The sequence below is a fragment of the Sus scrofa genome, chromosome 5, assembly GCF_054392235.1.
Source record: "Sus scrofa isolate SSC_HxYL_T2T_F1_AM1 chromosome 5, Sscrofa_HxYL_maternal_Yorkshire_Landrace_v2.0, whole genome shotgun sequence".
In the NCBI taxonomy this organism is placed as follows: domain Eukaryota; kingdom Metazoa; phylum Chordata; class Mammalia; order Artiodactyla; family Suidae; genus Sus; species Sus scrofa.
This window is the reverse complement of record NC_139387.1, coordinates 2,689,657-2,713,486: the sequence shown is the minus strand read 5'-3', so window position 1 is coordinate 2,713,486 and position 23,830 is coordinate 2,689,657. Positions and strand designations below refer to the sequence as shown.

General features: G+C 57.5%; 1 protein-coding gene across 10 annotated transcripts in view; it reads left to right on the top strand.

Annotated features, from left to right (window-relative positions):
* Window positions 1–23,830, top strand: part of TBC1D22A (TBC1 domain family member 22A) — a 319,360-nt gene that overhangs the window by 126,094 nt on the left and 169,436 nt on the right. For 6 of the 10 annotated variants that reach the window (XM_085025349.1, XM_085025350.1, XM_085025351.1 and 3 more), the window contains one exon: window positions 23,214–23,323. In XM_085025349.1, the coding sequence (XP_084881475.1) occupies window positions 23,214–23,323 (110 nt within the window). Of the gene's footprint in view, window positions 1–18,921; window positions 23,324–23,830 lie in introns of those variants that run through there. The other 4 variants (XR_014845567.1, XR_014845568.1, XR_014845566.1 and 1 more) reach the window with 4 other exon arrangements.

Genomic DNA, 23,830 nt, shown 5'->3' with positions numbered 1-23,830 from the left:
GCGACGGCAGGCTTTGCAGGTGGCTCACTTCCTGTGCAGCGCTGGCTGGAGCATGTGTATGCCTTGCACGGAGCCAGCTGACTTTTCACGCTTAGGAATGGCCGCTGTGACAAGTTAGTTGGCACAGCCGGGCCTGGATGGCAGGGCCCTTCTCCTCTTCTTGCCACCTGGAAGGAAACATGAGCACTCGGAGCCGTTTGGACTGACAGGAGTACCCACTCTGGGTGTGGCAGGCCCCGCGTCCCCGTTTCACGTCTGCCTCGTCTCACAGGGGACTCGTTACAGCGGGAACGCGAGGCTTCTGGTAAGAAAGCTGGTCGGGGTGGTGGGGCCTCCCGGCAGGTTGCACGCCGGGCCTGGCGGGGCGGTGGGGCTGCCACCCTGTAGCGCCCTCCGTGTTAGACGGCAGCGATGCAGCCGTCATTTAGCTTCGTTTTAGGTGTTTTTACCATTTTTTAGGAAGATGTCTTAGTGGTATTGGAAGGCCCTGAGCTGCCCCTGCTCTTTGCTTCTTTGGGGAAGTTTCAGGGCCTCCAACGGCCGCTCTGAGAAGATGTGGTCCATATACACAATGGAATATCACTCAGCCATTAAAAAGAACGAAATACCGGCATTTTCAGCGACATGGATGGACCTAGAAATGATCATGCTAAGTGAAGTCGGCCAGACGACGAGACACCACCATCAAATGCTTTCACTGACATGTGGAATCTGAAAAAAGGACAGACGGAACTTCTTTGCAGAACAGATGCTGACTCACAGACATTGAAAACCTTATGGTCTCTGGAGGAGACAGTTTGGGGGGTGGGGGGATGTGCCTGGGCTGGGGGATGGAAATCCTGTGAAATCAGATTGTGATGATCATTATACAACTACAGATGTGATAAATTCAGTTGAGTAATAAAAAAATTAAAAAAAAAAAAAAAAAAAGAAAAAGAAACGGCCGCTCTGGCCACTCTCTTTCCGCTGCTTAGCTGTGCCAGTAACGTCAGTTGTCTGAGTTTTTGCTTCAGTAATAAGAATTGAATACTATTCAAGAAGGGATGAAACTGCATGAATGTTTAAGAGCCTTTTCGAATCTGGAAAGTGCCCGCGAAGGCCTTCGGGGCCTCATCTACACAGCACACGTCAGTTCGGAAGGGGCTGGTGCCTCGGCTCCCCGTCCGAGGCTTGCTGCGAACGCGGGAGACGCGTCTGGCTCCGGCCTTAGCCTCCCAGCCCCTCCCAGCAGCCTGGCGGGGAAAGGCTGCTGCCTGGGGCTCGGCCGTCCCAGAGCCCGTGTCCAGTAGAGAAGGAGATCAGTTCCTCGCGAGCCTCCTCCTTAAGCTGCGTGAGCGGCGAGCAAGAAAGGAAGCGTCTGTCATCGGTCACCTCAACCAGGGCGAATCCGCGAGAGACTCATTTCGTTCTGTTCTGAAGATCGGGGGTGGGCAGGTTGAAAGCGGAGAGAAGCCGGCAAGGCGTGGGCCCCCAGCGCCGCGGCTGGAGGAGCCCGGTGCTTCCGGGACCAGAGGGAAGTGAACTTGAGTGCTGCTGGGGGGCGGGGCGTTGAGCAGGAGCCGGAGGACTTCCTCGTGCTGGGGCGAGGGGAGGATGCGGGGGGAGACAGCTGATTGAGGACAGAGGGGGGTCTCTGAGGGCGGCTGCCCACCCCGCTGTGTGGCTCAGGCGGCCCCCTGCCGCCTGGCTGCATCTGGGATGTAATTAAGGAGCTTCCTGCCCACGCTCACCTACTTGGAGCATCTGCCCAGGTGGTAGCCAGGGGGCAGAGAGAACTGTGTTCCTTCCCACCAGACACAACTCTGCAGTACCAGTACCTGGGCAGAAATCAGCTCAGAGGACCGAATGGGCGGCAGCCGCAGCTTTCGATGTGCAGCTCTCAGAAGGCGCACAGTCACGGAGCTGCCGCTGGGTGGAGCTGCCGCTGGCCGGCTGGGGCGGGACCGGGGCTGTGATGCAAGGGGGCGGCGGTCGGCTCCTCCCGTGCCCTGCTGGTGTTCCGTCTGGCCTGTCAGGGATCGGTTATCCCCTTGCCTGCCTCCCTACCTGTAGGTGCTTGCCCTTCTTCGAGCAGGTGTGATTCAGTGGCTTTCAGGGTCTTCAGAGCTGTGCAGCCACGACCACTAATTCCAGGGCCTTCCATCTCCCAGAGAGAAACCCCCGACCAATTCTCAGTCATTCCACACCTGCCTCCGCCGGCCCCTGGCAGCCAGTGCTCTACTGTCTGTCTCGGATTTACCTCTTCTGGGCATCCTGTGTAAACAGAGTCAGACACTGTGTGAGCGGCTTCTTTGACTCAGCACCGTGTTTTCGCGGTTCTTCCGTGGGGTGGCGCGTCCGTACGCCACCCCCTTTCTAGGCTTAGGAATGAAGTGGTTCATTCATCGTATGCACAGATCCCGTTTTGTTTACCCTGGGATGGAGAAGCCGATGGACATTTGGCTTTTTTCCCTCAGGTTTTGGCTGCTGTGGATAATGCTGCCGTGATCATTTGTTTCCAGGTCTCTCTGTGTGGACTCGTCGTTCTCTTGGTGACGTACCCAGGAGCGGAGATGCTGGGTCCTATGGTAGCTCCGTGTTTACCTTTTAGAGAACTGCCAGACTCTTCCAGAGGGGCTGCGTCCCTCTGCAGTCCCACCAGCCGTGCGGGCGAGCGGGCGGGTTCGATCATTCCACGACCTTCCTGCACTGGTCTTGTATTTTAGCCTCCCCCGTGGGTGGGAAGAGGCATCTTGCAGCTTGGATGTGAATTTCCCTGGTGACCGATAATGTTGTGTGTGTTTCCGCATGTGCCTGTTGTTGTCCTTTTTAACGTGGCGGGATTGTGGTCGTTGATAATGACTGTGATTATAGTGATGCTTTAAAATAAATCCAACCAGCGTCATCATTGGCTGTAACGATCCTTTACGAGAATTGAAGTCCGTATGTGTCGTGCTTTTGAAAATAGTCAACCTTTTTTCCCTTGATGCTTTTTAATTAGTAACTGGACCGAAATTGCCCTCCCATTCTGTAAAATGGAGCTCCTTTCTTCTTCATTGCGACGGCTCTTTCTTTTCTCTATAGAAGAAAAAGTGTCTTCAGAAAAAGTCGAGTACAAAAATTTGTTTTCGTATTCACAGAAGCTGAAGGTGTAGGTTGATTTCTCTTTTAAGACAGAGGTACCAGTTGGTAGCAAGTGGATTATCTCTGTTTCTGCCGTCTTGTACTTGAGCGAGATCAAAGGGGAAATTCGAAGTGAGAAGCCACCTCTTCCAACTTGGCGACTTTACGCTCTTAGCAGCTCAGCCTCTTCAGAATCTGGGAGTTGGTGACTTTGGTTTTTAAAAGTCAGAAGGAATCCCCCTCTTCTGGCCTCTTTGCAGTTTCTTTCAGCTCCACAGACTTTTTTTTTTCCTTTCTTTTTTTTTTTTTAACAGCTGCACCTGCGGCACATGGAAGTTCCAGGCTAGGGTCCAATGAGAGTTGCAGCTGCCGGCCCAAGCCACAGACTCAGCAACTCGGGATCTGAGCCGTGTCTGCAGCCTACTCCACCGCTTGTAGAAGTGCCAGATGTCAACCAGGCCAGGGAGTGAACCCGCTTCCTCACGGACACCGTGTTCAATTCTTAACCTGCTGAGCCACAACGGGAACTCATCCACCGACTTTTTAAACATTTTTTATTAGGGCCACACCCACGGCACGTGGAGGTATCCAGGCTAGGGGTCTAATTGGAGCTGTAGCCGCCGGCCTACGCCAGAGCCACTGCAGCACCAGATCCGAGCCTCGTCTTCGACCTCCACCACAGCTCACAGCAACGCCAGATCCTTAACCCACTGAGCGAGGCCTGGGATCGAACCCGCAACCTCATGGTTCCTAGTCGGATTCATTTCCGCTGTGCCACGACGGGAACTCCATCCATGGCCTTTTATAAAATCACTTCCAGTGGTAGGTTTTTGGCATACCAAGATAACGTAAGACCTGGTCTTTGCTCTTCTAGAGCTTAATACAGAAAGGATAAATGGCGGTTTATTGTATTCACTCGGTCAGCAATTACGGCTGGAGAGACAAAGCTGATGCTGATGGTGATGGCGTGGTGTGTTGGTGATGTGGTGAGGAAGGCGGTGGGGGTTGTGGTGGCAACGGCGGTGGGGGTGGCTGTGGTGGTGGTGGGGGTGGGGGTGATGATGGTGGGGGTGGCTGTGGTGGTGGGGGGTGGGGGGGTGGGGGTGGGGGTGATGATGGTGGGGTGGGGGGGGTGGGGTGATGATGGTGGGGGGTGGGGGTGATGGGGGTGATGATGGTGGGGGGGTGGGGGGGTGGGGGGTGATGGTGGGGGTGGTGGGGGTGGGGGTGAGGGTGGCGAGGGTGGTAGGGCAGCCACCTCCCCTTGTACCAGGAGCTTTCAAAGAGTGTTCCTTGTTAGGATATCACTACTCCCTGAGCTGCAACTCTTATCACCCCATTTTGCAAATCAAACTGAGGCCCAGAGAGCCCGAGTAAGTTGATCGAGGTCTTCCAACCACTGGCTGTCAGCACAGCCTCCCGCTTCTGTGGGGAGGGGGCCGTGAGTGGCCGATCCTGGAAACCCCAGGTCCCCTGGGCCGCGTCTGCCTGCTCCGCTGTGGGGCGGGGAGGGACAGAGAGCGCCCAGGGTCCTCTCTGTCAGAGTTGCCTCGTGCCCCCTTGTGTGGGGCGGCTCGTGCCCCCATGGGCTTGCGGGCTGGTCTTCGTGTAGAGGCTGGGGGCAGTGGCGACGCAGAGGAGGGGACAGCTGTCCACGCTGCTGCGGCGCACACCAGGCTGCAGCGAGCCTCCTCCTGACTGCTGCTCTGTGCGCTTTGCAGACAGAAGTTGCTTTTCTACTCAGTACAGCGGAAATGCGACCTCAAGTTCGTCAGAGTGATTTTCATCAGCAGTCGAAGCAGCGCTGTCCTTGGGTGTAATTCTAACTCTGGTTTGAAGAGCAGGTCTCTTAGCAGCGCTGTGTTAGTCTGAACCCTTCTTTCTTACCTTGCCCCTTAGAGATGCGAACACAGCTTCTGAAAATGAGGAAATGGAGTGTTTTTATTGAACCTCCCAACCAGCTCCATTGAGGTTCATTTTCTCTGCCAGACAGGCCAGCCGTGGCTTGTGCGCTGCAGACGCCTGCCCACTTGGTCCAGGCTCCCTCTCCCACAAGGCTGTGTGTGGTCAGTGGGTTGCTAGGGGCGGGGGGCCCTGGTGTCCCTGACACCCAGGGGCCTGGCTGTGTCCCTCCCCGCTCTGCTCGGGCCCGCGGGCCTCAGACCACTTTCCCCCTTTTTATCTGAAGGACAGTGTTGATCAGAGTAAATGGGGCTTGAGGCCAGAAAGTGTGGTGGACGGCAGGGGCCGGTGCGGGAGACCAGGGACACAGGTGCCTGCTCACTGCATTGTCCAGAGCAGGTGCACAAGGAGGGCCTCGGGTGACAGGTGCGTGGCCTCCCTTTGCTGCTTTGGGTGATTTCACAGGTGGCACCAGTTTGGGGGGGTATTTCATGCACACCGTCAGCGCCCTGCACGCCTTCCTCGGCGAGACCACCCCTCCCAGGACAAGCTCGGGTCCCTCTCTCCAGCGTCATTGGCTTGGCGGGGTCAGGAGGTGTCTGGGGTCACTGGAGGTCTCCTGCTGTGTGATCACACCTCCTGCTCCGAGGTTGGCAGGATGTGGCCCCAGGGGGTCTGAGGGACAGGCCTACACATGCCTCCTGCAGGTCACGGCCGTGCTGGCTGCGGTTCACGCTTTGGCGCACGTCCTGGCACGGGGGCGGGGGGCTCGTGGTCTACCACCAGCCTGCCTGACTGTCCTGCCGCACGGCGGGGCTTCGTCCCAGGTCCCCTCCAGAGTGGTGGGTGCGACCTCTCCCGCTCGCCCTCTCTCCCTCCGCATCTCTCTCTCTGTCTTTCCCCTCAAGGTATGTCCACTCACCTGTCTCGGGCTAAGGGCCCGGGCTGAGGACTGCAGCCCAAGGACGGTGGCTGGAGGTCCTGACCACAGTCTGGCCGCCGCATTCTTGGCCCTGCTCGGCAGCCGGGCCCTTTTCTCTGCTGACTCCGCTGCTGCCTTCAGCTCTGTTGGCCATCGTGGGGGACCCGGCCATTGAGCTCTGTTTCCCCCGAGGGCTGCGGAAAAGTCCCCCGGGCTGCGAGGATCCTGCTCTCACCTGATGCGCTCATCCTGCAGTGCCGCCAAGGGGAGAGGCTGCTGTCTGCACGGACGAGCTGCTCCGCGCGTCAGCGCCGTCCCGGAAACACGCCTTTGGAGGCTGCGGGGAGGAAGGGAGGAAGGGCCGGGGTGTCGGAGAGGAGCGGGAGGGACTGACACCACCAAGCAGATCAAACCCCGAACCGCGCAGCCTCCAACTAAACGTGTTGGGTCACGGAGAGAAAAGCAGAAATCAAAGCTCTTTCAGCAGAGCCGACCTTCGTGGACATTTCAGCTCGGAAATTGGCCGGTCACGTGACATCCGTGCTTCGCCCCTTTTGGTCACTTCTGTCCAAAGCAGGACCTAGACGGTGGCGGTCGCTTCTGATGAGCTCTCTGGAACCTCCTGGGAGCACCAGCTTTGCATGAGGTCCGTTCCCCGCAGTTCCCTGTGCTTGGTGGTGCCCTTCTAGACTGTTCCGCGTGCTGTGTGCCCTGGGGAGGCCCTTCCACCCGGCCGTGGCCCCCGGCACGGGCTTTGCTCACGTTCCCTCGCCGTGAGTTTCTCGCTCCTGTTGTGTGTGAGCCGCTGACGACGTGTGTGTCTGTTCTGTGGGGGGGCGTTTCCCAGCTCGGTTTGGGAGACCTTTGACTCCTCTCGGAGGTGCCTCCGGTCTGTGCTCCATCCCCGCGGAGCAGAAGCTGCAGCTTCTTAAGAAGGAAGGAAGAATGGCTGTTTAAGCCGAGCCCATCCCTGTGGTCAGAGACCCCAGGAGACCAGCGAGGCCGTGTCTTTCTACCTGGAAGCGGTGTCACCTCCAGACACGGCCACAGACAGGTGCACAGACCCAGGGCTGGAGAGTCCCGGGGGCGCATCGCAGGCACACCTTCGTATGCGGTCAACCCCACGCGCTGGGCCAACAGCAGTACACGCACGCACACAGCCACACGTGCACACACGTGTGCAGAGGCAGGTCATACTGTTTAGGTGACGAGCAGTTGTGCACGGCTCACCGAGGAAGCAGGAGGCCGTGGACGGGCGGCATGGGGGCCCAGTGCCTGGGGCTCCCTTCCCGACGCCTGTCAGCCTCGGCAGGGGTGGAGCTGGCTCTCCTTGTAGAGCGTGTCCTCTGAGGGAGCGACCGTCACTTCACCGGGGCTCTCAGGGAGGGTGAAGCCTCTTGGGCGGCCCTGAGCCCCGTTGACCCGAGGGCCCAAGGCTCTTGTGGCAGAGGAGTGACGGCCCAGGTCCCAGAGGACAGGCGAGCCCTTGGAGGGACGTTGGCTTGTGACCTGCAGGAGAGAGAGTTCCCGCACGTCGGTCAGCGCGCTTCATTTGTGGAAGATCCCCTGCGGACACGCAGGGACGGGGAGGACGTGGGGGAGGACGTGCCCGGAGAGGCTGGGGTCCGGGGACACAGGTGATTGAGCTTCCCCGGGGGGTGAAGGCGGTTTGCGGGGCGACGGGGCGGAGCTGAGAGGGGGCTTGAGGTTCCCCCCCCCCGCCCCCGGAAAGAGATGGGCTGGCCTCTTTCAGGCAGGCCAGCGGGGAGGGCCGTTGGGGCCGCCTGCCTGTCGGCCACCGCGGTGTCACCCTTGTGTCAGAACAGCGCCGGTCTTTGCTTTCACTCCTCCTCGGGCCCCTTCCAGGTCTCGGCGTCCACTGCGACCTCTGGGCCCCTTCTCCGGGGCAGGGGGCCGTGTTCGAGGCTCTGCGGCCTGCTGGCTGCTGTTCTCCCACCCGAGGCCAGCGCCAGCCGTGTCCCTGAGCTTCCCGGGCCACGTCCAGGCAGGGCTCAGGGCCGGGTCGGGAAGGTCCGGGACCCAGGGGGTGCGCGTGGCGGCAGCTTTGATGCACCGAAGTAGTTGCGGAAGGCAGGCGCCGACACGGCTGGGTGGCGATGGGATCTGCCGAGGTGGGAGCATCCGGCGGAAGATGCTTGTGTGTGTGCGTGTGCGTGTGTGCGTGTGTGTGTGAAGGGCTCAGACCCTCCGGGGTCCCCTGCGCTTCTCCCCGGGGCACGGTGGCGCCCAGCTCTGTTGCTCCTTCCCTCGGGGGGTTTGTGCTGGCCCGTCCTTGGCCACCCTCAGGGCGTGGCCACCGGGAGATGGCCGTGACCTCGCACCTGTGCAGGTGGATGTGCGTGTTTGCGGAGCCCGTGGGCAAAAACAGGCGTGCGGCTGACCGCTTCCCCCTTCCTGCACGCGGCCTCGGCCCGCCGCCCTCGGCCTTTCTGCCTGAGACTTGCCGTCTGCAGAGCAGAGGCAGTCCTTTCGGCCTTGGTCGCGCTGGGAGGCGAATGATTGAGTATGTGCATGGGGGTGGGAAGTCTTTGAAATAAAATCACAAAGTACGCATGCATGATTGTTATAGCGCTAATGTATTTCTATTTAAATCATTATTATTGCCATAATAATACACCATTTTGCCAATAAAACACAAAACCACTTCTGAAGAACATTCCAAAATGATAGTGTTTTCTGAGGCTGGTCAGCAGTGTCTCGTTCCGGCCTTCGCAGGTGGTTTTGTGATTCACGGATTACGTGTTTCCCACGCGTAACCGAGGGTGTGTGCACGGCCCAGGGCGGTGAACGGGGGATAGACAGTGGGGGCAGTTGTGCCAAAAGAGCCATCAGCCGCCTGGGTCGACACGGTTGTAGTTCTCTCGGGGTGGGGGGTGGGGGTGGGTAGGGGGCGTCACCAGCCTTTGATGCTGGTTGTGAGCCTGTGGAGCTTGACTTTGTCATCGTGTGTCTTTCGGGCTGAGTGCCTTTTGTCTGCCGACCAGTTACAGCTGAGATGGAGGTGGGCGAGCGGATAAGCGGGGAGGGATTTTTTTTCCAGATACCTACAAAATTCATAGACCTGGTTTATGAGCGGTGGGCTTGGTGCCCCTCAGGCAGGAGGCTCCAAGGCAGAGCTTCCTTAGGGGACGGTCTCTCAGGCGCCCAGGCCTCCAGTCCCTGCGCGTGTGCAGGTGGTGGGGCTGGGGGCTGGGCCACCGGCAGGGCAACAGGGGACAGCTGCGCCCCCTTCATGCCACTGGACGTTCCACTGAGCGTGTTGAAGTTGGACCAGCTCCTGCACTGAGCGGAGTCAGCACGAGGCAGCCGTCTGTTCGGAGTCGGGGGTGAAGATGCTTTCGGCGCAGCCGCACAGCACGGGGTGTCCAGAGCTGGTCTGTCCCTCTGCAGCCGCTCCTGCCGTGAGGGCCTTGTCCTTGGCTGGCTCAGGACCCGTCTCCCAGCCTTGCCACTCTGGGTATCCCCCGCCGCTGCCCTTATATTTGTCTCTGCTAAGAAGCCACTGTGGATAGATTATTATGACCTGTTTTTAGACTTTCTTGGGTTTTTTTTTTGTTTGTTTGTTTTTTTTCCTTTTTGGTTTTTAGGGCCACACCCACAGCATGGGAAGTTCCCAGGCTAAGGATCAAACTGGAGCTGCACCCGCTGGCCTACACCACAGCCACAGCAATAGCAACACGGGATCCAAGCCACGTCTGCGACCCACAGCTTGTAGCGACGCCACATCCTTAACCCCCTGAGTGAGGCCAAGGATCATACGAACCCACATCCTCATGGGTGCTAGTTGGGTTCTTTACCGCTGAGCCACGGTGGGAACTCCTAGACTTTCTTGGTTTTTCCTCATGGCCTTTTTCCGGTCCAGGACCCACCAGGTCACCACGTGACATTTAACCATCCTGTCTCCCTGAGCGCCTCTCGGCTGTGACACTTTCTCGCGTCTCCCTCATTGTGCTCCCCTCGATGGCGCGTCTGCTTGCCGGGCGGTTTTGCGGACTGTCCCTGCGTTGGGGTTCGTCTGATGTCTTCCTTTGAATCAGACGGGAGGGACGGGGGTTTGGGGAGAGCACCAAGGGCATCAGGTGCCCTCCTGGCTGAGGGCCCGTCGCCTTCGCTGCCGACCTCACTCGCCTGGCTGCGCGCCCGTCAGGTTCCCGCCCTCGGAGCGCCTCTCTTCCCTCCTTCCGCCCTGTCGTCTTTGGAAGGACGTCACACGGGGCCCCGACCTCAGGGCGGCCCCGATCTCGGCGCCCTCCCGGAAGGCAGGTCTGGATGTAAACGCGTGGCGTCCTTCGGTGTGAGGCACGCGCCTTCCCCGCTTGCTGGTTCATCCAGCCGTTTTCATCGAGGAGGTGGAGGTGTTTGGTTCCGTCGGGCTGTAGTCCGGGTCTTACGTCGTCTTTTGCTGCTCACGGTGTTTCAGCGGTGGCCGTCAGGCGCTGTTTTAGTGGACACCTGGGTCCCTCTGACACATGCCCTCAGTGTGTGTCCGTGTGCGTTTGTGTGACAGCGTGCCTGTGCGTGTCTGTGTGTGTCTGTGTGTGTTTGTATGTGTGTGTCTGTGTGTTTGTCTGTCTCTGTGTGTGTCTGTGTGTGTGTATGTCTGTGTGTCTCTGTGTGTGTGTGTCCGTCTCAGGAGCCCGTTCCTTGGCCTGGAGATCCGTGTCAGGAACAAGAGCCGTAGGACTTGCCAGTTATCTTCTAAGAAGTCACGGACTGGGGGGAAATACCTTTCGCATTTGCCTTCGTTTCCCGTCACCGTTTCTTTCTCCGTGTACATCTGTGTTTCCACCTTGTACCGTGTTCTCTCTGCCGGGAGGACGTCCTGTAGCATTTCTTGTAGTGCAGCTTCTCTCTCTCTCTTTTTTTTTTTTTGTCTTTTTGCTATTTCTTGGGCCACTCCTGTGGCATATGGAGGTTCCCAGGCTAGGGGTCGAATCGGAGCTGTAGCCCCCGGCCTGCACCACAGCCACAGCAACGCGGGATCCGAGCCGCGTCTGCGACCCACACCACAGCTCACGGCAGCGCCGGATCCATAACCCACGGAGTGAGGCCAGGGATCGAACCCGCAACCTCATGGTTCCTCGTCGGATTCGTTCACCACTGAGCCCGGATGGGAGCGCCGTGCAGCTTCTCTGAGGACGTGTGGATTTCACCCTGGGAAGGTGCTCTTCTCGGCGGGCAGGATTCCGGGGCCAGGTTTTTCTTTCGGGACTCTGACGACATCGGTGCATCGTCTTTGGTCCTGCGCAGGTTCTGTGGGAAGTCTGCTATAATTACTACTTTTGCTTCTCTTCTTAGGGTTTGGTAGGATTCCCCGGAGGCCGACAGGTCTATCGTCCAGTCGAGTCAAAGTGCCATCTCTGTGCCAGGACAGGCCTGGGCTCAGAGCCGCTGGACAGGCAGGGCTCCGTCCGTGCTCAGCCTTGCCCAGGCCGTGACCTGCCCGGCCCCGTGGGCTTGCTGGGCCCGCCTTCAGGCCTCAGCCCTGCTGCTCGCTCTTGGGGAGGGTGCGGCGATGTGATGCATGGCCGGGGCTGCGCCGCACGTGGGCGTCTTTCTTGCTTGGGTTGTGCTCAGTCCCCTTCGGTGCCATCTGTGGTCAGAGGTTTTGCCCGGATGAGAAACCACATCCGTTGTCCTGCTCAAGGCCACGGATCGTGGCTCACAGCGCCCCCAGTGTCCTGCTCCCACCCCCAACGAGCGGCCACTGCCAGCTTGTCTTCCCCAAGCCCGGCCCTCGTGGCGCCCTTGAAGCTGAGCGGGACTCTGTCACCGCTGCCTCTCCTGCAGCCCAGGTCTGGGCCGCGGGCCGGATTGGGATCTTGAGCCGGGGGGTTGGAGGAGGGGCGGAGTTCGCCGCAGCCGGACGCCGTGTGGCCGAGTCAGTGTCCTCATTCAGCTGCTGCTTTGGGCCAGAGGGAAGCGGGCCATCCGCCCACGAGGGAATCTACTTGAAGACAGCACCGGGCCGTTCAGCACAGCCATTTCTTAACGTTTTTGGCATAAATTAGCAGGATGCTTCTAGACGTTCCTCCACTCGAGGTGGGGACGACAGAGGCCCGGAGGGATAAGCAGACGCCGTGGGGATATCTGAGGGGGTTCTGCTCGGCTCCGGGGCTGAAGGGGTTATCCTTGTCGTGTTTTATTGAACCACGAAATGTTATTTATAACCCATGTCAGGAGCAATTAAACTGATTGATGATTAAGAAAGTTTAATAGTTGAATAATAAGATGCAGTTCTTGACAGCTATTTTTTCTCATTTTGGAAGCATATTTTATGAGTCTAATAACAGTATATGAAGGATGGGCCATGGGTTATGTTGTGGTGTAATTACGTGGTGGTGAAATAATATCCCGTCTGGTGCTACATGGTATGTTACTTATAAAAAATTAAAATACCAATTACAGTTTTTTGATTTATTATTGAAGTGGTTGGTTAATTTTGACGCACCCCAAGCAGGGTTAATTAGTACGTATTGGTATATTTGATTAAAAAGTACACTAATGTTGAGCTGGATGAGGAAGGCCAAACAAAATAAGTGATTTTCTAGCCACCCCAGAGTGGTGTTCAGTGATCTCTCCTCCTCGTGTGAAACGGTGGCTTCGGATCAACCAGAAATGTTTGCTTGGCTTGGCGGTGCCGTAAGCATTCCTGGCCAGTGACAGTGACCTTAACCTCGCCCGGCCGGTGCTGTCTTTGCCATCGTGGGGTTTTTCCTGCTGGTGTTTATCTTTATGAGCCACTTCTTAGGTCCGTGGAAGGCAAATGTACACAAAATTCCTCTTGGAAACGAGCAGAGCAGTGACGCCCCAGGTAGAGAACAGAAATGAATAATAAACTAAAAAAAAGTCTCGCGTCACAAGTAATGAAAATGCAAATTGACCCAATAATGCAGTTCTATTTCTGTCGATCAAATTAGCAAAGATTGAAAAAGATAAAGCTCAGTGCTTTTCAGGTGAGGAGAGATTGACACGCTGTAATCTCTTGGGGGAGCGACCTTTCTGGAAAGCGCTCAGGTGCTTGGTGAGGGGCTCAGGCAGGAGACGGCATGAAGCTCGGGGCTGGTGTGTTCATCAAACACGCCTTTGTCTTGCGGCGCCTCCAGACACCCCCAGACGGCCCGCCGTGGAGGGTGTGGAAGGCAGCGGGCCCCTGATGTCCCTGCGTTTTCCGTGTGTGACGTGATGGGGTGTAGATAGAAGCAATAGGACGTGAAACTTCAGAGCTCACTTTTGGTCGATTAAAATGTGTGTGGGGTTCCCGTTAACAAACGCGACTAGCATCCATGAGGATGTGGGTTCGGTCCCTGGGCCTTGTTCTCTGGGTTAAGGATCCAGTGTTGCCGTGAGCTGTGGGGTAGGTCACAGACCCGGCTTGGATCTGGCCCTGCTGTGGCTGTGGCGTTGGCTCCGATTCGACCCCTAGCCTGGGAACTTCCATGGGCTGCAGGTGCGGCCCTAAAAAAAAAAGGAAACCATCGTGTGTGTGTGTGTGTGTGTGTGTGTGTGTGGTGTGTGTGTGTGTGTGTGTGTGGTGTGTGTGTGTGGTGTGTGTGTGTGTGGTGTGTGTGTGTGTGTGTGTGTGTGTGGTGTGTGTGTGTGTGTGTGTGTGTGTGGTGTGTGTGTGTGTGTCGCGGGCAAGATCGTCATGGAGTGAAGGACACCGGGGTGCCAGCAGCATCTGCTTACGTGTTTAGGGGTGCCTTGGTTTAGTGTGCGTCTGTATTCTCAGATTATTTTCGAGAGTGAGTTCTGTGTTAAAAGCGTTGGTAAAAGACCACGTCCTGGAAGAGCCAGACCAGAGAAAGTCCTTCTCTTGGGGGTGGGCCTGGCTGCACCTCACTTGATGGCCTTGCTGGGGTGCCTTTGATGTCTGGTCCAGTGCTAAGGGCCTGCCAGGCCCCCGGCCCACCTCCGCATGGGGCCGTAAGGTGCCACCGCGGGCCTTCCCCAAGCTGCTGGGTTCCCAAGGTGACAGGGGCCTGGCCTCTCCTTCAGAGCTACTGTCCAGCCTCACCTGTGCCCCTGCTGAACTTGGGGGTGGGCAGTGGGCGCACATCTCTAACCCCGAGGACCCGCACCCGTGCCTGCGCTGAGCGGCCCCTGCAGCCTGCGGTTCTCCGGAGGCAGAGCTGCGGCTTTGGGAGGGTTTGAGCTCGTCTGTGAAATCCGTGGAGAAAGCCTGTGTTTTCCACTCGGTGCCACGTCACAGCCATTCCTTCCTCCGACGGAAGCGTGGGGTTTTCCTTTCATTCAGCACGACGCGGGCCGGGTGCAGGCCGTGAGTCTGGAACGCGTCCCTGTCTGTCCGCCACGGGGAGGCGGCACTGTCTGGTTGGTTCCCACGGTCCTGGCCGGGAGGCACCTTCCGTGTCACACAGTAACGCTGAGAGACACCTCCACCCCCCAACTGCAGTGAAGGCAGCCGTCAGCACCCGTAGGTCCAGTGTCCCGCCTGGGTCCGTGACCGCCTGGGCAGTGCAGGTGGGCTGGGCTGGGGGGAGGGGTCCCGCTGGGACTCCGCCGCCCGGTGGTCCCGAGGCAGGGAGCCAAAGGCCAGGCCACACAATTGATCAGTTGATTATGTTGTTTGCTTTTTAGGGCCGCACCTACGGTTCCCAGGCCAGGGGTCTAATCGGAGCTGCAGCTGCCTGCCTACCCCACAGCCACAGCAACGCGGCATGTGAGCCGCATCTGCGACCTGCACCACAGCTCATGGCAACGCCGGATCCTTAACCCACTGAGTGGGGCCAGGGATTCAACCCGTGTCCTCATGGATGCTAATCGGGTTTGTTACCGCCCAGCCACAACAGGAACTCCAGATTATATTATTCTGTTCAGGAGTATGTTTCAGAAAATGCTGGTAGGGGCCATTCCCACTTGGCTTTGACCTTGTGCTGTAAGCCCGTCTGTCCAGCCCATGTCTCGTTTTGACGTGGTTTCCTATCATTTCTGGGAGGAGATTCCATCCCGTCGGGGTAGTTAGAATGTAGGCGGTTTTTACTCCTGTCCGTGGTCCATTTGCTGGAGGTACAGGAGGGAAGAAGGGCTGAAATGTATCAGTTCTTGGCTGATGTGTCGTCAGGGGCGTTGCCAGGGTGACTAAAAGCCTGGTTCCGCAAGACCAGGCCTGGTGAGTGACCAGACTGCCCTCACAGACGCTGCAGCCTGGGACTGCAACCAGGCGCTGGGGACTAGCCAGTGCCACGGCCACTCTCGCTGTCATGGCGTCACAGCCGGGGTGTCAGCAGCATGGAAACATGAGTGGAATTTTGGAGTGGATGTGTCTGAATGATTTACTGAGGACCAGGAATTGTCGATGAAAGCGGCTTGCTCGTTTGCACGTGGCCCCGGCCAGAGTCACCTCGTGGGAGCTGCCCATGAAAGGGGGGCTGTCCTTCAGGTGGAACAGCAGGCCCCCCGGAGCCCGCGTGGCGAGGGCCTCCGTCACTCGGCAGCAGAGGTACCGCAGCAGGGCTTTGCCTGGGTCGCTGCACCCTTGTGTCCCCCCCAAGCCCCGGGCCTGAGTTCTCATGGGGACGTGGGACGTTGGGACTCGCCCCGTGGAGCCGTGGCGGGCCCAGGCCCCGTGTCAGCCCTGTGCACCCTCGAGGCGCAGCAGAGCGCGGTGGACGTCTGCGGGCTCTGACCCATTAGTGAGGTGGCCTTTGGGGACCTGCCTGTCTCCCTTCGCGGAACTGCTGCTTCCTTCGCTCCCTGTGTTTCCAAGAGTCTGTTTCTCTTTACCTGTGTCCGTCGTGGGTATTTTAAGCTTTAAGGTGTGACCAGTCTTATAGGCGAACTTAGTGTATTTATTTGAGTTTATTAATAACTCGGGTAACAAATAAGTCCATAGATAACAAATGCTGGAGGGGGTGTGGAGAAAAGGAAACCCTCCTGCACTGTTGGTGGGAATGGAAGCTGGTACAACCACTATGGAGAACAGTATGGAGGTACCTTAGAAATCTGTACACAGAACTTCCACATGACCCAGCAGCCCCACTCTTGGGCATATATCCAGACAAAACTCTCCTTAAAAAAGACACACGCACCTGCATGTTCATTGCAGCTCTATTCACAACAGCCAGGACATGGAAACAACCCAAATGTCCATTGACAGATGATTGGATGAGGAAGATGTGGTACATATACACAGTGGAATACTACTCAGCCATAAAAAAGAACGAAATAAGGCCATTTGCAGCAACATGGATGGAACTAGAGATTCGTACTGAGTGAAGTAAGTCAGAAAGAGAAAGACAAATACCATATGATACCACTTATATCTGGAATCTAATATACAGCACAAATGAACCTTTCCACAGAAAACAAACTCATGGACTTGGAGCATACGCTTGTGGTTGCCAAGGGGAAGGGGGAGGGAGTGGGGTGGTTGGGGAGCTTGGGGTTAATAGATACAAACTATTGCCTCTGGAATGGATTAGCAGTGAGATCCTGCTGTGTAGCACTGGGAACTATAGTCACTTATGATGGAGCACGATAATGTGAGAAAGAATGTGTGTGTGTGTGTGTGTGTAACAAACTGGGTCATTGTGCTGCACAGTAGAAAAAAAATTGTATCGGGGAAATAACTGTTAAAAGTAATAATAAAAAAAATAACTCGGAGTTCCCGTCGTGGCTCAGTGGTTAGCAAATCCGACTAGGAACCATGAGGTTGCGGGTTCGATCCCTGGCCTTGCTCAGTGGGTTAAGGATCCGGCGTTGCCATGAGCTGTGGTGTGGGTCGCAGACGTGGCTCGGATCCCGCGTTGCTGTGGCTCTGGCGTAGGCTGGTGGCTACAGCTCCAATTCGACCCCTAGCCTGGGAACCTCCATATGCTGTGGGAGCAGCCCAAGAAATGGCAAAAAGACCAGAAAACAAACAAACAAACCAACAAGCCTCGAGCTGTGGGTCATCTCTTCGTGTTTGTAACTGTGCTTCCGATTCTCCTTTTGAGGTATTTCCCCCGTTTTCCCCGGGGTCTCTTATGCGTTTCCTCGCCAGTGGATGGTCGTGTGCAGGTCGCCTGCTATTCACCCCTGGCCGGCACCTGCTGCAGGTGCTCTCTGGACCTGTTTCACCTTCTTCTTCACGCGCAGCCGTTCTCCTGTGAATACGGTGATCAGATCAAGCTTTGCTCTTGTCCGGCTCTTCCCTGGGAGGGCCTTTTTCTGAGCCGTGTACCCTCGCAGAGTGGGGATTTTCTGGCGCTGCTTTGCCCTCTGTCTCCTTGCCCCCCCCCACGGAGGTGCCTTTATTCACATGTCTGGGGCGACGCCCCGTCGCAGTCCCGCCCCCGAGCCTCCTCCTCTGGAGGCGCTTCCCCCAGGCTTCCCGGAACAAGCGGGGGCTTGAGTTGGTCCGTCTTTCTTTCCATTTGGCTGCGTGAGTAATATTTGAACGAGGGAGCCTTTTGCCAATTGACTTAAAGACCCGTTTATCCTTTGAGGAATTATTTTTGACTTAATTAGATGGAGGGAGTGAATCACTTTAGAGGATGGATTTATGACCAGTTGGCGTTTTTCAGTGATCCTGACTCGAGAAAGCTTAGCCTGCCTACGAATGAGCGCTGTCTGCCTTCTCAAGGACGGGTGTGGCTGCAGAAGCGGCTTCCGGTGAAACCGCGGCCTCCGAGAGGACTTCAGGCGAAGTGAGAAGCAGTGAGGGGCTTAGTTAGCCCCAGCGTGCAGGGGGTCGACGTGAAGGAAGCCTCTCGCCTGTGGAGTGGGGGTCCAGGCGCCGCCGCCGCTTCCTAGATGAGCGTCTTGGGTGTCCTGACCTGTGCACTCCCGGGAAGCCTGTGTCCGCTGCGTCTGATTCTCCGGGTGCAGCGAGTCCGGAGCCGGGGACAGCGCGGCCCCGGGAACTGTCTTCCTGAGGAGCTGCCTGCGAGTCCCCAAGGCGGGCGGGAGGGGGAGCCTCAAGGTCACGAGGAGCTTGGCCTCAGGGCGCCTGGGCCTCCGTGGAGAGGAGACAGGTGGCACAGGTTGTGGGGGACACCGCTGGAAGAAGCTTCCTTTCGTCTGGACGGGCTCGCGTGGATGGACGTGTGGCCCGCAGTGTTATTAGCGGGAGCCTGCTGGACTTCACTGCCATCTTCAGTTCAGTAACAATCTGCGGGCTTCTCTTCACCGCAGCAGCCGGGATTCGGTCTGTTTTCCCGCGTCGTGGGAGGCCTTGGCGTGCTGCGCGCTGGTCTAGGTCTGGTCGTTGATGCGAACCCTCCTCCCTCCCGCGTCGGCGCTCTGGCCGCGGGCCATTCCTCCCTGCGGCACGTCTCTCCTGGGCGCCGGCCCGGGTGCTGGGGGCCTGGAGAGTGAGGTGGATGTGGCTCTGACTGCAGTGGGGGGACAGGGCACACAGGTGAAGACAGTAGGGAGTGACGAGCGGTGGCATGTGCTCCGGGGGAAGGCCACCTGGCCTCCACCACAGTGGCGTAGTGCCTGGCATCGCATGGCGTGGAATTGGTCTGTTCTCTGGCAATGACTTTACTCCTGGGGGCATCCATGTGGGGCCCAGAGTCTCCAGGGAGCCTGGTGTGCCGGGTGTGTGGCCTCTGGTTGGGGTGCCTCCCTGCCTTCGACCTTCTCTTCCTGCCCACAGCGCTGTGCCCCATCGGAGCCCTCTGCCCACCACACGCGCACAGACGCTGACACCCCGAGGTCTCCCGGGCTCTTCCTGCTCAGGGAGCCCAGCCCTGGAGCCTGGCACCCCTGCCACGGACTCGGGATCCTCACCAGCTCCAGTCCCGCCTGGTGGCACAGACGTCCGCACGGCTCCTGGCCCTGCTGCCCAAGGCCTCCCTCCTGTCGCCTTCCTTCCCGTCACCGCGTGCTCCGGGCAGCGGCTTCCCGGGCCCCATTCAGATGCCACGACTCCCCTGCTCTCGTCTCCCCGGGGCCCAGAGACGCCCTGGTCTTCTGCCTGTCCTTGTCACCGCTCTCCTTCCACGTGGCTTCTTCTTTATTCCCAGACACGGCTGCGTGACTCGCTCCTCCTGGAAATCAATCGGGTCACCCCCGGGATCCGTGAGGACGACAGGCAGGAGGGAACCGGCCGACCCCGTCCCTTCTCCCTCCAGCTCCAGGCCGATGCTTGGTTTCTCCTTCACCCTCCTCCGGGCCCGCGGTTGCCGTGTCTCGCACCTCCAAGTACCCGATACAGGCTCACAGAATCAATCCGCAGTTCCACCAATAGCGTTTTCATCAGTGAAAACTCCTGTTCACAGCGTTGTGAAGATCCGTTCAAGCCAAGAGAATGAGATTAGAATTTTTTCTTTTGCAAAAATGATGTGATGAAAACAGGGTCACGGAAGATACAGAAACATCCCTCCCCTCTCTGGTTCCGTCCCACCCTGTCATGTCCCGAGGTCCTGTCCACGCGGGCTCAGAGCCCAGGGCTGCGGGAGGAGAACTGCGGCTGCGCCCACCGCCCACCTGCTCCAGGAGCCGCGCCTTCCGCTGGGCCGCATCTTTGTGCGGCTGAGACCCCTGCTTGGGGGTGTGCCTGGTGGGGGCGGGGGGAACAGAGCGTGCCCTTTGTGAGAGAAGACTGGTCCTTGTGCTCGGGGGTCCCTGCCAGGGCCGGGGGTTGACAGTTGGACGTGGCTGCCGGGGGCCGTCCTGCCGCCAGGAGGGAGCACCTCGTCCTGCTCTTCCCTGGTCTCCCGGGTCCCGTCCTCCCGTCCGTGTCTGTGGGCTGCGGTTCTTCACCCACATCGTCGCGTCGGGATTAGCCCGTGACCTTGACCTGAGCATCATGTACATCGGAATTAACATTCCAGTCTGATCGCAACATGAGTTGTTTTGCTGGGCCAAGGAATTTTGTGCGTTTGTGGTTTTGAGTTGCGATGCTTCTCTTGCCAAAGTAGGTCTTTTCTGTCCGTTGGAACCCAGACCCAGGTAAGTAAGTGACGGAGTCCCCTCAGCAAAGTGTCAGGGTTTCTGTTCTTTAAATGGTTGCCTGTATCTACCCACCCACCCATCTACCCATCCAGTGAACTGCTCACCCACCCACCCACCCAGCCTGACATAGGATGACTGCCCTGGCCCCACGCTCTGAATGCCAGCCCGTCGCTCTGACCCCTAAATAGCCCACGAGCTTCTCGGACCATTTGCAAGGACGGTACCACCGCCCTTGAGAGCTTCTGCTCTACGGTTATGTATCTGTAGAAAAGTCAGACTCTGGTCAAACTATGCCCGTGGCTTAACCTTTCCCCTGTTGCAGAAATAGCTGCGTTGTGGGCATCGGTGCTCTGTTCGCTCTGCACCCGCTGTGGGAATCGAGGTGATGGTTCCTCCCGGTCGCAGCCGGGCCTCGAGGGTTCTCTGCGCCGTCTTCGGGGCCTGCTCTCTGGGGCTGCATCTCTACTGCGTGTATCGCAGAGCTGAGGGTTTGGACATAAACGGAGTTGTTGATAGCAGTGGGCTTATTTTACAAATTGCTTTTTAAACCATCATATAGCAGGGCTGCATTTTCAAAGAATTTGCAAACGCATACATCACCCCCTAAAGCTTTTCTGTGATCTAAGAGGACAAGTGAGATTATGTCTAATTACGTGTCTGTTTCACACCCGCTGCCTTCGCGTTCAGCTGTGGTCCACTCGGGACTGCCGCGCCTCTGCCCTGGCTGTGGCCGTGCCTTTTCTGCTCCACGCCCCCCTCGCCCCCCGTGCCCTTGCCATCCTCCCTGGTGCTCTGAGTCCCCTCTGGCGGTCAGAGCGCACGTGTTCTCAGCTTGGGGTCCCCAGCGTACAGGCCTCGTCCCTGAAGGGAGGTGTTGTGGGTAACGTGGGGAGGAGCCCTTCGCACCCCAGTGTTAACGTCTGTGATAAAGACCCGAGCAAGACGTAGGATCCGAATTCTGATGAAACGGTTTGATTTCCATCCTGTTATTTAATTTTAATTTTAATTAATTGATTTATTTTTTGGTCTTTTGTCCTTTCAGGGCCGCACCCGTGGCATATGGAGGTTCCCAGGCTAGGGGGCGAATTAGACCTGCAGCTGCCGGCCTACACCACAGCCATAGCAACGCCTGATGTGAGCCGTGTCTGCAACATACACCACAGCTCACGGCAACACCAGATCCTTAACCCACTGAGCAAGGCTAGGGATCGAACCTGTGACCTCATGGTTCCTCGTCGGATTCGTTTCCGCTGCGCCACGACAGGAACTCCATTCTGTGATTGTAAGTAACGTGTTTGTCATGAATGTTGCCTTAGGGAGTCTGCAGTGGCCCTGCGGGTCCTGGCTCCTGGGCTGACCAGTCTCCCTCCTGGCCTCGCCTCTGTCACTTAGCATGGAGCACATCTGGGAAGCTGTCCCGCTTGGCATGGGCTGTGCCCGCGGTGCCCCCTCTTCCCGCTCCCCCCCACCCCCACCCTCCGGGCCGAGCAGGCGGCCAGCGAGCTTGGGTGGGAATGTGCAGCTCTGGAGTCCCAAGGTCTCCACCCCGCGGCCGGCCCGCCCACAGGAGGCGTCTTCCTGTGGGTCCTTTGTGTCCTTAGCAGGCTGGCCTCCCACCGTGGGGCCTTGCCACACCTGCTCTTTTGCGGTCTTGTCCAGCCGCACTCCCGGGAACCACCAGCAGCCTGTGTCCTGTGCCCCTGCCGGGGACAGAGGCGGTGTTTTCTGCTCTTGGGCCCGTCCCTCGCTCTGACTTGTAACACAGCCAGGGGCTTCTGGAATGTTCTGAGCTGCTCTGTCGGGGTGGGAGTGCTTTCCCTGGGAGGATGGTATTTATCTCACTCTGACAATAAGGGTCATTCCGATGCTCTCGACTTTTCCAAGACAGATTGGCGCGGGGCTCTCTGAGTTAAATGCCATTACTTCATTACATCGGAGAGTGACAAATGGCCCGTTGTGAGAAATGACACCTCGAATGGGCCGCCGACATTTCCCAGGATAAAATAATAAGCAGCTAAACAGATGAAGAAAAATCACTGAGGCTACTGCCCGCCTCCCGCCGAGGCTGCTTCCTGGGCAGCGGCTGCTTCCTGGGCAGCGGCTGCATCCTGGGCAGCGGCTGCATCCTGGGCCAGCCCACTGCCCTGCGAGCTGGGGAGGAGCTCCGGGTCTGGGGAGGTTTTCTGCCTGTTTGCCTTTTACTGTCGCCGAGGAAGACTCTCGATGCTCGGAAGGCCCTCGAAGGCGAGTCTGTGCACGGAGTACTTCGCCTCCTCGGAGCCCTGGTGATTGTGGCCTCGGTCCCCCGAGGCTGGAAAATGGACCCAGCTCTGCTCTAGTTGGCGCGACACTGTGCTGTCTGTTTTCTGGGACAGATGGTGGGTCTGCCTCCTGACCCCTTACCAGGCCACCTCCTGGCTGGGCTCCTTGTTTCTCTGCACCCCACCTTCCAAGGGGTACAGCGGTGGTGATAATAGAGTTGATGCACTTAAAACTTGAAGACAAGTGCCTGGCATGTAATAACTGCTCGATAAATGTCAGCAGTTATTATTATTATAATTATCGTCATTTTTACCCACTTAAAACTTTCTAAATATATTCTGGGCTGAAATGCCTCTTTTCGTAAAGAACATTTTCCTTGCAAAGATGCGATGCACATTTGCAAACTAAAACAAAGTAAATAAAATTTAAAAAATAGGATACACAATTTTTTAAACATTTATGAGTGTTACGCTGGATGATAGCCGTTTTTATAAGGATCTAGAATTAGTTTCTTCAAATGTGTGATAAGCCATTTCAATTAGGCATCTGTTTTGCATTTTAAAACTTTCGAGTTCTGTTTTCTCATTAGATTTTTCTATCCTTGGAGGAGGAAATTATTTGGAGTACTGGTGCCTATTCTTTCTTTCAAACACATCTGTGTTCTTGCTTTCTTGGTGTTTGCTCAGAGCATAGCATTATTTACCCAGGAACTCTAACCTTGGGAACAGGTCGTTCGGGGAATTATTACAGCATGAATATGTGAATATATTAGAAACGTAATTTTAAAAATCTTAGGAGAAAACGTCCAGATCTTGGTTGGGAACAAGTGGTGCATTTTAGCTTCCTTCTTGTTAGTATGTGAAATGCCTGAGAAGCAATGATTTACAATGTATTAATTATGTTAATTAATTGGAGAGGATTCAGAATGTTAATTATCTGCAACTAATTAGGTATTAAAATTGAGACCATTAAGTGATGCGGAGGAAGGCAGTCGTCTGGCTGGGGCAAGAGAATTGGGCGGGGGCGGGGTCCCGCCAGCAGAGCGCGGGTCCTCGTTTGTCCCGTGCGTGACGGCTCCTGTCTTCTGCCCCCGACACAGACGACGAGGACGTGGACACGGCCGACGTCTCCCGCGTGCCCGAGGACGTGCTGCGCAACGTGGAGGCCGACACGTACTGGTGCCTGAGCCGGCTGCTGGACGGCATCCAGGTGAGAGCCCCCCCGCGGGCCCGGGGCCGGGGCGCGGGGTCTCAGCCCACTGCCGAGCCTCCGGGCGGCCACCCGCTACCGTCTGCAGCCCCCGTTTCTGCCTCTGGAGGAGTTCCTGCTCCTCGGGGTGACTCCGTGTGTCTGTCTGTCCGTCTGTCCGTGGGTGCACGCGTGCCCCCGTGAGCTGCTTGGAGGGCGCCGTGCGGGGCTCAGAGGGACACCCCCTCCGAGTCCGATCCCCACCGGTTCCCACCTCCTGGGCTCTGCTGCCGGGGTCTCTGGTTCTGCCCCCTGGTGCGGGTTGTCGACTGGCCGTTTCACTGTCCCTGTACCTGGACTCAGGTTTAGGGTTTCGGCCCCTCGTGGGTGACACAGAGGCCTGTGAGCGGCTGGCCCCCCTGCCCGTCTCGGGTCAGGGATCTCGGTGCTCAAGGACCCGTGGCCGAGCCGGGTCCCAGAGGGAAGCATGAGCAGGAGGGCGTCCTGCTCCCCATGGGGGTTTGGGGC